Here is a 12,957-nt window from a genome sequence, read left to right as displayed (position 1 = left end):
ACAAATGTCCAGCAATTCCGGTGACTTCCTCCACATCACTATCCAAACGTTTGGCCTGTAAGTATTCCACAAAAAAATTATTAAATATTGAAAATCCTTTTTATATCTTTCTTACCTTAAAAACACTGGGTTTATCATGAAACACAGGGGTCTTAAACTCATAACCCTTGACATCCAACGTCCTATCCCAATAATAATAAAACGGATGAATATCCGTTAAACTTATCAATTGTATGGGCCTGGGAAATGGTGAATATGTCAAGATTTCCATTTTTAAATTATTAATATCCCCCTCTACATGATCCTCCTGATACATCAGTATAACATTTAGAATATTTTTCGACCAACACCAACGAAAAAATCTCATCAGCTTTTCGGTACGTATAAAAGACATTACATCTGTCAATTCATGACCAATTAAAAGAAATATCAACTTAGTTTCCAAACTAGCACCCAAGGAGGTGGAAACAAATTCTTTTAATTCCGCATTGAATATATCGTTGATCAAAATCACTGCCAAATTTCGATTGGTTAATATTTTCCCCAAATTTGGTATTCGCTTGGTGGTATTCACATAATCCCAGGGTGCAATGGTGAACATCATAACCGGTTTGTAGATGGCATTGGTGAACATAAATTCCGTTACAATATCTCCAATACTTTTATGCACCTCCGTTCCAATATTCGACAATAGGCTGCTGGTATTTAGGGGGACATCATACATTTCATTTGGAGTTCCATAGAAGATGATATTATCAAATTGATTGTAGAAACTGACGGTTTTCATAGTTCTTATTAAAAGTTCCACTTGCTTGCGTAGAATATCTTCAGGGTGGACGGTTGCTGAGCAGTGATTTTTCTTCGCGAATTGGAAACACAAAATCAAGAGTATTTTCACGAGAAACCTCATATTTGGAGTGCTGAATATTACAATTTGTTGTGACCTCTCCGAAGTAGTTGGTTTATATACCCATTTTGGTTGTCCTGTTGAAGTCATGCAGATTATTTTCCCGCATTAGTTGTCCTGTATTGGAAAATTATTAAGAAATTATTTTGAATTCCTTTTGTGTAACTGATATAATTGAATAATTAAATCAATTAACATTGAGGACAATAAAAGAAAACCTGGTGGCTCAGTGGTGGACTTATTACCATGATATGGATCTGAAATAATAACAATAACTTGTTAAGGGAAGAAGAGGGGAGGGAAATGTTTTGTTGGAGAGATTTTCAAGGTTTTTGTATTGTATTTTAATAAGAAGTGAATTGAAATGAAGAGGACCTTAAGTTCTTTTATGAAGAAGATCTAAAGCTCTTCTATGAAGAAGAAGATCTAAAGCTCTTCTATGAAAAAGATCTAAAGCTCTTCTATGAAAAAGATCTAAAGCTCTTCTATGAAAAAGATCTAAAGTTCTTCTATGAAGAAGATCTAAAGCTCTTCTATGTAGAACGCCTAAAGCTCTTCTATGAAGAAGGCCTAAAGCTCATCTATGAAGAAGGCCTAAAGCTCATCTATGTAGAACGCCTAAAGCTCTTCTATGACGAAGACCTAAAGCTCTTCTATGACGAAGACCTAAAGCTCTTCTATGACGAAGACCTAAAGCTCTTCTATGACGAAGACCTAAAGCTCTTCTATGACGAAGACCTAAAGCTCTTCTCTGACGAAGACCTAAAGCTCTTCTATGACGAAGACCTAAAGCTCTTCGATGACGAAGACCTAAAGTTCTTCTATGACGAAGACCTAAAGCTCTTCTATTACGAAGACCTAAAGCTCTTCTATTACGAAGACCTAAAGCTCTTCTATGACGAAGACCTAAAGCTCTTCTATGACGAAGACCTAAAGCTCTTCTATGACGAACGCCTAAAGCTCATCTATGAAGAACGCCTAAAGCTCTTCTATGACGAAGACCTAAAGCTCATCTATGACGAAGACCTAAAGCTCATCTATGACGAAGACCTAAAGCTCTTCTATGAAGAAGACCTAAAGCTCTTCTTGGAGAAACCCTAAAGCTCTTCTATGGAGAAACACTAAAGCTCTTCTATGACGAAGTCCTAAAGCTCTTCTATGACGAAGACTTAAAGCTCTTCTATGACGAAGACCTAAAGCTCTTCTATGACGAAGACCTAAAGCTCTTCTATGACGAAGACCTAAAGCTCTTCTATGACGAAGACCTAAAGCTCTTCTATGACGAAGACCTAAAGCTCTTCTATGACGAAGACCTAAAGCTCTTCTATGACGAAGACCTAAAGCTCTTCTATGACGAAGACCTAAAGCTCTTCTATGACGAAGACCTAAAGCTCTTCTATGAAGAATACCCCTAAACACTTCCTTTGACCTATAACGTGAAAACGGCCTTTTCAGCCAAATTGGGTTGGAAAATAAAACATTCAAACTTAAAGCAGAACTACATTTATATTTTACTACATAATGTTGGTATTCTAATACTACAGATATGAGTTAAGATTCAGATATATCTTCCTTTCGAATTTGACCGTATTCTTTGATTTTTTGAGCCCACTTTCCTTAGGATCTCTTCTCCTTTCGCTTTTGCCACAATTCATGAAGAAAACTTAAGAATGCCAAAAAATAACCGATTATGAGAAATCCCACAACCATGCGCAAGTGAGTAAAGCCGACTGTATGAAATGAAGGATCTTCCACCAAGTGACGCACCACTCCTGCCCGTAAAGCATATTCAAATGATTTCTTCTCATGGTAATAGTATAGGCCCGATGAGTGGATACGAAACATTAAGTATTCAATATCACGCCAAATTGGCGATTCCGCAACCATGGGAAAAGCCATGTGATAATCGCCAAAACAAACCTCCGTGTATCGGAATATTGGTGGCCTCAAATGGGACTGCTGTAAATTGAGGAAATGCCATGTGTCATAGGTGGCAAAGTACGCGTACGAATTATTCAGATTCAGCTGATGTTCAAAGAAAACCGAAGTATTAACCGGATGCAACATATCCAAGAATCGTTGGGGGAAATTAAAACCTTCTCCCTGTAGAAACTCCAATTCGTAGTCAATAATCATAACGGGCAAATGCTGATGTATGACATCGTGAATGCTATTGACATCCGACTTGATCACAGTCACCGCAAGGAAACTACCCAACATCGAGGTGTAGTGCGAAGCCAAAAAGAACCCCTGAACATAAATAAAGCCATTCAGGGCCATTACGAACCAGGGCATATCACTGCCATCACTGGAAATGGGTGGAGCGGCATTAATAAATTTACAAAAATTAATTAAAATAAAATTGTTATTGTCCAAATTGTGGAATTTGGAGAAGAAGTAACAGACAATGTTGATCAGGATAAAGGCCACAAGGAAGGTAAGCCACACGGTCCAATGGAATGGCATTATGGGATAGAACATTGTGAACACTTTGTTCGTAATCGGCACCATCAGACACCAATTGACCACGAGTAAGGGATAACTTTTTTGCACATCATCATCATTGTGGAATAAGGCATAGCCGTGCGCAGCCAATTCCACTTTATGCTGACGCACATCTTCCAGCACATTTTTCATATTCACCACACCATCGGGGGAATATTCGACTTCGGATTCCTTCAAAGTGCCATTCAAATATTCCAAACACATTTCCATGATGTTGTAGGTGACACCTTGTATTCGCATTTCCCCATTGTTGTTGCGATACTTTATGACCTTGGGAGCATCCATAAGTAGAGGCGTCTCAAAACGATAACCCTTCAGGTCGGTTTTCTCAATAATCCGATGATAGAACATTTTGATGTTGCCCACCAAATGGGTTTTGTTTTCCACTGCAAATTCCGGAAAGGTGGCAAAACCAAAAACCTCATCCCTCTGAGTGGTGGCATTGACATAATACACATCCGAATTTACAAATTTCTCATCATATAAATATTTCAATATGTTTTCTATGTCCGTGAAATTCCCCTGTGGTTCATAGAGTATCAAAATGTTCACATAGAAATGGCGACCCTTCAAAATGTTGCAATGCACCTCCAATATGGGATCTTGAAGATTTTTGAAAATCAATATGGTCAAGAGATTCCTTTTGATGTCATGATCTCGCAGCACATAATCGGATGGTTGGGAAATTATCAGCTAAGGATGCATTGTGGCTACCTGGATCCATTTCATCAGCAGTGACACATTTTCATCTTGACACACGTGGCAGAGACAAAAGAAAGTCTCTTGGGTTCCCATAGCTATGGGCAAGGCCAAACGTTTGCCCACATAATCAATGTTCCAGCAGCTGGCCAGGGGGATTATGAAAAATATAACAATTTGGATTTTAAACATCGAAATGAAATTTTAAATATTTTCTTATTTTGTATTTGAATCTCTGATGGACTGACCGCAACTGATTTTTAGGTGCTGATTTGTGCAGTTATATTGGGGTTTGCTTCCATTTTTATAACCGGAGCCTATCGTGACTTCATGTCATCAGTTCAAGTCATCAAATAATTATTAAATTTTAATTAATGCCATCATAAAGAAACATCCTTGCTAAGGATAAGGTCAGAAGGGAAAATTGAGGATGAAATAGGGTTTAAAACAAACTAGATATTGTAAAACGAAATTTCCAGCAATGTTGTTGTCATAGAAGATAGAGAAGTTTTGTGTCTCCTTCATGGTAGAACTTTAGGTATTTTTCATACAAGATATTTGGGTCTTGTTCATAGAAGAGCTTTGGGTCTTCTACACAGAAGAGCTTTGGGTCTTCTTCACAGAAGAGCTTTAGGTCTTCTTTACAGAAGAGCTTTAGGTCTTCTTCACAGGAGAGCTTTAGGTATTCTTCATAGAAGAGCTTTAGGTCTTCTTCTTAGAAGAGCTTTAGGTCTTCTTCTTAGAAGAGCTTTAGGTCTTCTTCTTAGAAGAGCTTTAGGTCTTCTTCATCGGAGAGCTTTAGGTATTCTTCATAGGGTTTCTTCATACAAGAGCTTTAGTGTTTCTCCATAGAAGAGCTTTAGGGTTTCTCCAAGAAGAGCTTTAGGTCTTCTTTACAGAAGAGCTTTAGGTCTTCTTCACAGAAGAGCTTTAGGTCTTCTTTACAGAAGAGCTTTAGGTCTTCTTCACAGAAGAGCTTTAGGTCTTCTTTACAGAAGAGCTTTAGGTCTTCTTCACAGGAGAGCTTTAGGTATTCTTCATAGAAGAGCTTTAGGTCTTCTTCTTAGAAGAGCTTTAGGTCTTCTTCTTAGAAGAGCTTTAGGTCTTCTTCTTAGAAGAGCTTTAGGTCTTCTTCATCGGAGAGCTTTAGGTATTCTTCATAGGGTTTCTTCATACAAGAGCTTTAGTGTTTCTCCATAGAAGAGCTTTAGGGTTTCTCCAAGAAGAGCTTTAGGTCTCCATCATAGAAGAACTTTACGTATCCATTATAAAAGAGTTTTTGGTCATATTCCGCACAGAGGATATTTATGCCTACTTCCTCAAAAATACAGTTTATAAAGATTTTTCGTAAAACAATGTACATATTTGATCAAAATACTTACCAATATTTTCCCCAGTATTAAAACAATATATTTTATTACCAGTATAGACCTATATTCATATATTCTTGTAGAATAGTGTAAACATTCCTAATTTAGAAATATCTTCCGCCGTCCATATTTATGCACATACATTTCCACAAACAAACACAGTAATCCAGCCGTGCACATTGAACCCCATATAATAAATAGTAACCGTAAATGTTCAATCCCTGCTGAAGTGGTTTCCTGACTCTCCATCATACGCCGAATATATCCCGCCGAAACGGCATATTGAAATGTGTCACCTTCGTATTTTTGTTGCAACCCGTTCGAATGGGTGCGAAAAAGGAAATATTCCAAATCACGCCACACCGCCGAATCCGCCTGTATGGGATAGGCCAAGTGGTAGGAACCAAAACAAATATCAGAAAATTTAAACATTTTCTGTTTCAAATGTATCTGGGCCTCATTCAGAAAGTGCCAAGTATCATCCGTCACAAAATAGGCAAAACTTTTATTCAATTTCAATTGATGGCGGGCAAAGGTGTAGGTGTCCACCGGACGTATTAGTTTGCCAAATTCCACAGGCATTTCATAGCCTTCGGAGAGTAAAAATTCCAGCTCATAATCGACTATCATTACGGGTAATTGAGCTCGAATGACATCGTCCAGGGTATTGATTTGGGCGTGAAAAATACTCACTGTGAGAAAGCTTCCCAGATATGAGGTGTAATGGGCGGATAAATAGAAACCGAAGAGGAAGACAATTGTGTAGAACAGGAAACGTTGAGCGGAAGGTAGCTTAAGGGGTTTCGGTGTGGTTATGTTAATAACATGGCAGAAATCTTCCAACCAGGCATCTTGCAGAATAGAGTAAAAATTGCCAAATCGTCTTCGTTGTCTGAAGACGAGGAATTGTAGGGAGAGCCTTATGTAATCCACACATAGCAGCGAAAAGAAGACAAGCACAATCAGGCACCACACTCGCCATTCGAATGGTTGCAGCATATATATGAATGTTGAAATGTCATTTTGTAGCGGCACCATCAGACACCATTTCACCACCATTATGGGGTAGCTTTTATCCAAATCATCATCCTGATGAAATAGGGCATAGGCATGGGCAGCCACATCAATCTTCCGTTTACGCACCAGATCCAATATGGTTTTCATATTCACCATTTCTGTGCCATAATTATCGCGAGGCATTTTATATTCCGCAATGGATCCATTTAGGGAGTGTACAAAATCATCAAACATACGGAATGTGGATCCCTGCAATTGCAGCTTGCCCATTTTATCGTGGTATTTTATGACACGCGGCATATCCTGTTGTAGGGGGGTAAAGAATGTATAACCTCCCACATCCTGGGAGGCAGCCATGACCGATTTAAATTTCCGTTGTAGGAATGCCTTGAAATCGGAGACATCTATCATCTTAAAATGGGGAAACTGTTCATGGCTCATTAGGCCTTGTTCGCCTGTGATCTGCTGGAAATAAACCATGCTGTTGACAAAACTTCCCTTGTAGAGAATATAGCACAGCTGTTCAATCTCCATCATATCTCGCACCTTTGGAACATATATGACAATGGAAAGGGGGAAATGACGTCCCGTCATAACACGATTGTGTACGTACATAATTGGATCGTCAGCTCCTGTGGTTAGGACAAAGGTCAAAGAGTTACGCTTCGCTGCGGTTTTGGTAATACGAACATCACTATGGTTTGTCAAAACGTATTGAGCATCTCCAGTATCATCTTGTACTCGTTTTATAAAATGATCTAAATTTGCGGTATGCTCGGTGGTCATCTGTTGGCTGAGGAACCAGATATTACCTTGCCCGTGTAGTAGAGGGTAAAATATTTTGATGAAATTGTAAATATAATTGTCATCCCATTGCAGGCTGGGGGAGTAGAATAGGAATGAAGTTAAACTGACGATTAAAAGCTTTTGAATATTCATTGTTGATAATATTTTCGATACTAAATGTGAGGCTAGCTCCTGATAGACCAGTCCAGACACAACAATGAGGAAGCTAATTGTTTATTTATTTATTTTGTTGTTGTTAACTTGCCCTGAGGAATACATCGGAATTGTTGTTGTCCTAAATAAATATTGAAAGGATGTTACATAGTTCGTATTCGTTTAGTAAGCAATGAGCCCTCGAAAGCTGTTCAGTTCAATTTTTTTAATCACGACGTTCGAAGTGAAGACTTGTGGACATCCTGACAATTTTTGTTATGTCACAAAAAAAGGACTTATCAAAAAAGGACTTATCATCAGGAGAAATCAAGTTTCATAGTAAACGTAGAAAATGGAGATGGCTTGGTCTTCGCTTTAAGAAAAAATATCCATAGCATAACCAAATTGGTGTTTGAATGGACTACAAAATCGAGGTCGACCTAGAAACTCCTAGCGACTAAGAAAAAATAATTTTACATGGGAGATGCAGGGGGGCTACTCTGTATTGCGATGCGTGAGAAAAATTGTAACGCATCGCGTAATTGGTACTCTCTAATTCGTTTTCGTATCTCCTTTTGCATCAACTTTACGCAAATGTAGCATCACCGCACTCTGTAATACGAAAACGCATGTCAAACTCGTTCGTTAAGCGCAAATATCTTGCGTTAACAAAATAGCAAACGCAAAGGAAGCGAACCGTATAAGTAAGCTCCATTAAAGGTTTTATTTATATATAAAATGGAAATTATTTTAAGTAAAAGGCAAAAAAGTCACAGTTACAGGCTCAGCAACGTCAGTTCCTAACTTCAGTAGATTTTATGGGGCAACACAGTGATTTGGCAAAGGGACAGTTGCAGAGTTCAAATGCGAAACAACGCGCCAACAATTTGTGGACAAAACTGTCTGATGACCTCAATTCAAATTGACCTCCTGTAAAAGATGTCGGTGGTTGGAAAAAGTAATATATTATTTTTTTATATAAAATGTGAAACTATGTGTGCATATTTATAGGTTGGTGTTGATAACCACATTGTCCATGCAATATCAAAGCAGCGGCCTCTTTTATTGGAGTTGGAATTGTTGTGGATCTATTTGAAACGACGAGCGTTTAAAAAATACATAAACGAATCTTTATTGAGACATTTTATATAAATCTATAAAAATTAAATATTTGAAAACATTTGTCACATAATTCGTACTTACATTTTCATACCCGTGGTCACTTCGATAGATCTCATAAAATTCTTTTTTTTTTTAATTCGTTCATCATTTTTGTTTAAAAAAACACTCGTACCCCACAAAAATATGTTTTCATTTACAATTTTTTGACGTTTCCTTTTGTCATTCTTCGTTATTGTTTACTTTGTGGCGACAGTGTTGCCCTATTTTCAATTTAGTTTGCGAATGCGTTTGCGTGAACGTTACAGAGTACCAAATTGTACTCTTAACGCATTTAGCTTTCGCATCGCACTTGCTTTCGCAACGCAATACAGAGTAACCCCCCAGGTTTCTTTTGTGGGAAGTTTTTTATTTAAGATTTGTAGATGGCCTGCTACATATTTAAGAAAATTAGGGCGCCCTCTATCGAAAGACATACTGTGTTGCACCTATTAGGAAAAATTATCATACAAATATTTCCAACCTCAAATGAAATAATAAAAAATTGAAACATTGCAAGTTAGTGTAGAATAAAAATATTTATAGTTTAATTAATTTGATTAAAACGTGTTCTCGTGAATAAATAACATGTTTATGTTAATATTTAATATCCCCCCATGCCCATGGGGGTGCAGAACATTTCACACAGCGGTCATTTAAAAAACCAGAATATGATTGTTTAAAATTAGTTTCGAACGAAACACCTTTGGACATGGAACTAAAACTTGTTGCCTGCACCCTGAGTGCCTTCCTCCAATTCGCTGCATCGTGGAATTTAACATATTTATATGGTTTCTTAAATACCTATATAAAAATAACACACATTTCCGAAGTCATATGGTTTCTGCCGCCAGTTGTGGATGTGGAACATCAACAGGAATTAAATGAATTTATGAAAGGCCTTACAGAACGTCACATCTTGTCACAATTTGTATGGTCTCGGTTTGTGGATGTACACATGATTGAGATTGGTTCCAAACGTGTTTCTATAGCGGTGATAATTTCATCAGGACCTGAGGATGCGGTTATGGAAATCCATCATCATTTACTGATTGGAAGGCATTTTTATATTGGCCTACTTTTGTATACAAGGAAAGTCAGTGACATTGAATCGATTGTAACTCTGGCGAGGTATTTAAACAGTCGGAATTTTGTCAACACCTTTATTTATTTTGATACCAAGGACGGTGAGGCGAATCTGTGGGGTTTTAAACAATTTCCGAAATTTCATTTGAAAAATTATACAAACTATAATTTGTGGTTTACCACCGAGTTGAGGAAATTAATGGCTGCCTCATTGGATGTGGGTGGTTACAAATGGTATACGCCCTTGCAACAGGATGTGCCGGGAGTTTTTAGCTATGCTTCAGCAAATGGACAAAGGCAGATTCACGGCACCACATATTCGATATTAAGAAATTTTATGATCTCAATGAATGGTCAACTGTTGAAATATGAGGAAAATAACAGCGGAAGTGAGATTGTCAACATGCAGGAGGTTATGCAATTGATACGCAATCGAAAAATTAAAATCTCAGCCCATGCTTATGCCTTGTTTCGAGAGGATACCCAGTTGGATAAAAGCTATCCGCTAATGGTGGTTCAATGGTGTCTAATGATACCATTGAGGAATAAATTATCGACATACCTTTATGCCTGGCAACCCTTTGAATCGCGGGTGTGGATCATGCTGCTGGTGGTTTTAATACTCCTTTGTAGCTTGGATTTCCTAAAGTGGCAGCTGAGCATTGGATCACCACATTTTATGGATTTGTGGTTAAACAATTTTTGTTTTCTCCTTAATATTAGTCACATTTTATCTGTCAAACCCCGGATCGCTTAAACGCTTTATTTATTATTTTTCAGTATTTTATTTTGGTTTCTTCCTCTCAACCCTCTATTCTTCCTATTTGGGTTCCTCCTTGACCGTCAGTTTATTTCGTGAACAAATCAACAGCATGGACGATGTAATACGTTTTCAATTACCCATTATGATCATAGATTATGAATTGCAATTTTTAAAATCTCAAGGTTTCCCCCTGAAACCAGATTTCCTACACCTATTAGTGGTGGTGAATTCCTCCACCTTCTATTCGCATCAAATGTCAATGAATGCATCATTTGGTTATTTCATTACCGAAGATCGTTGGCATTTCTTGCATTACACCCAAAGGCATTTGAAACAAAGAATTTTCAAATTTTCCAACATCTGTTTTGGTTCGTATCATCTGGCCTATCCCATGGAAATGGATTCACCCATTTGGCGTTATTTGGAATATTTTATATTTCGTATTCATTCATCGGGTCTGTATCAGGTTTATGAACAACACGCTTTACGCAATGCTGTGAAATCGGGTCAATTGAAAATGATCAAAGAAATTCGAGAATATAAGGCGGCAGGTTTGGATCATTTGAGTGTTATTTTTCTCCTGATGCTAATCGTTTATTCAATGGGATTTTTGTGTTTGGCAATGGAAATAATTTGTTATAGCAGGAAATTGAAGAAATAATAAATGGAAAAATTTGAAAAATTCCAACGTTTTTTTTAAATAACTTTCTTTAATACGAGGGTGGTGAAGGAAGAGAAAGAGAGGAGAATTCGGTGTCTTCTATTTGTTAAAGGCACACACAATTTTTGCTAGGTATGTATGGCACAGGTTGGATGGTAACGTAACTGGAACCCATACTAAAGCAGATCAAAAATAGGAAATGGATATTGATTGGTCTTCACTTTAAGAAGAAAAAATGCCCATAGTATAACCAGAATGGCGGTCGAATGGAATCCCCAAGGATCAAAAAATCGAGGTCGACCAAGAAACGCCTGGAGACATTACACTGAAATATGCAAAAACAACGGCAGCTAACCGAGTAAATGGCGGTGCTTTGTGGAAACTCCATGCTCCCAAGAGGAGTAACAAGAGAATAAAAAAATGGTACATGCATTCGAAAGGAAAACCTCCTAGAGTGGTTGGATTTAAAGAGGAGATATATATGGGCAAATATAAGGCTACCTGACAATTTGCTGATATTTTGAAGGTCAGGTTCTCAAGGAATTGAAGTCGACCAAGAAACGCCTGGAGGCGAACAATAATCCATGAAGATGCAAAAACAACGACAGCTAACCGAGTAAAATGGCGGTGCTTTGTGGAAGCTCCATGCTCCCAAGAGGAGTAACAAGGGAATAAAAAATGGTACATGCATTCGAAAGGAAAACCTCCTAGAGTGGTTGGATTTAAAGAGGAGATATATATGAGTTCATATAAGGCTACCTGACAATTTGTTGATATTTTGAAAGTCAGATTCTCAATAAATAGAAATACGCTTCGTCTGGAAAATTTGTTTTGAATCTAGCTTCATATCCCGTTTGGATCGGTCACATCGATTTGAGATACTTTTGACAACCTAAGCGTTGTCTGTTGCTGGCCAACAGATGCTAATATGGTCGGAGTAAGCAACTCAAAAGAAAGACCACCTCTCGCCAGACCAAACTCACGCTCTACAAGGCGCTGATACTACCCGTGCTGTTGTATGGATCTGAAGCTCTTGGAATGTTTGAGAGAAAAATTCTCCGAAAGGTCTTTGGTCTTCTCGGACATCGACATAGTTAGACGAATCGAGCTGCAACGACTGCGGTGGCTAGGCCATGTTGTGCGAATGAATCCAGCTCAAAAGGCATATAAAAGTGAGCTTTTATGCAGAAGGGGAAGGCTACGAATTCGATGGAAACATCAAGTGGAGGACGATATATTAAAGAATGGTCTTACAAATATATAATTTTTTTTTAAGTTCGGCTTATGAAACAAATTTTCCATATCGAGCCAACTAAGTAAGTAAGTAAACTTCTGAAATTTGCAATTTCTGTGCCTCAAAGCGTAATAACACTTCTGACAGAAATAGTTTTTAATCCTAGACCTCAGGTTTTTTAGCCTAGACCTCTTCGAAAAAAGCCCTGACATTAACTCTGTTCGAACCATTCTTCCCAGTAGGAAATGTATATAGTAAATCACTTTTGCCTTAGTATTGACATTGCCACCATCTAGTACCACGAAAAGTATTTGTTATAAAAGAAAAATAAGAAGAAGCATAACCATGCTCAATTGGCTATTAACATAAACAATGCTTCTTCTTATTACATGATATGTAGACAAGTTGTTGACAATATGCTGATATATCGTCACTACAGTCGACAAAAGCAATACAACCTCACATATTTCCTTCAGGTTTATAAATTGAAACACACACTCATATATTTTACATCACTTACATACATACACATATTTATTTATTTATTTATTTAATTTGCTATCTCTCTTTCTATCTCACACTCTCTCTCTCTCGTTCTTCATTACACAATTTTTCAAA

The 12,957-nt window shown here is 37.7% G+C and overlaps 2 protein-coding genes across 2 annotated transcripts; both read right to left on the bottom strand.

Moving 5' to 3' along the window:
• Window positions 1-2,524: 2,524 nt before the first annotated feature.
• Window positions 2,525-3,763, bottom strand: LOC133335700 (uncharacterized). The gene has a single exon (XM_061544001.1). It carries the CDS (start codon window positions 3,761-3,763, stop codon window positions 2,525-2,527), a length of 1,239 nt encoding a protein of 412 aa, XP_061399985.1.
• Window positions 3,764-4,105: 342 nt separating this feature from the next.
• LOC133335699 (uncharacterized) lies at window positions 4,106-7,284 on the bottom strand. The gene is made up of 2 exons (XM_061543999.1): window positions 5,624-7,284; window positions 4,106-4,256 (listed from the first exon to the last, which is right to left on the bottom strand). The coding sequence occupies exons 1-2, from the start codon at window positions 7,282-7,284 to the stop codon at window positions 4,106-4,108; spliced, it is 1,812 nt and encodes a 603-aa protein (XP_061399983.1).
• Window positions 7,285-12,957: the final 5,673 nt, after the last annotated feature.

This window comes from Musca vetustissima, unplaced genomic scaffold (genome assembly GCF_032173495.1).
Source record: "Musca vetustissima isolate MV318-11 ecotype Yass unplaced genomic scaffold, APGP_CSIRO_Mvet_v1 utg7804, whole genome shotgun sequence".
In the NCBI taxonomy this organism is placed as follows: Eukaryota; Metazoa; Arthropoda; class Insecta; order Diptera; family Muscidae; genus Musca; species Musca vetustissima.
Note: the sequence above shows the minus strand (reverse complement) of the source record. Positions and strands in the feature narration are given on the sequence as shown.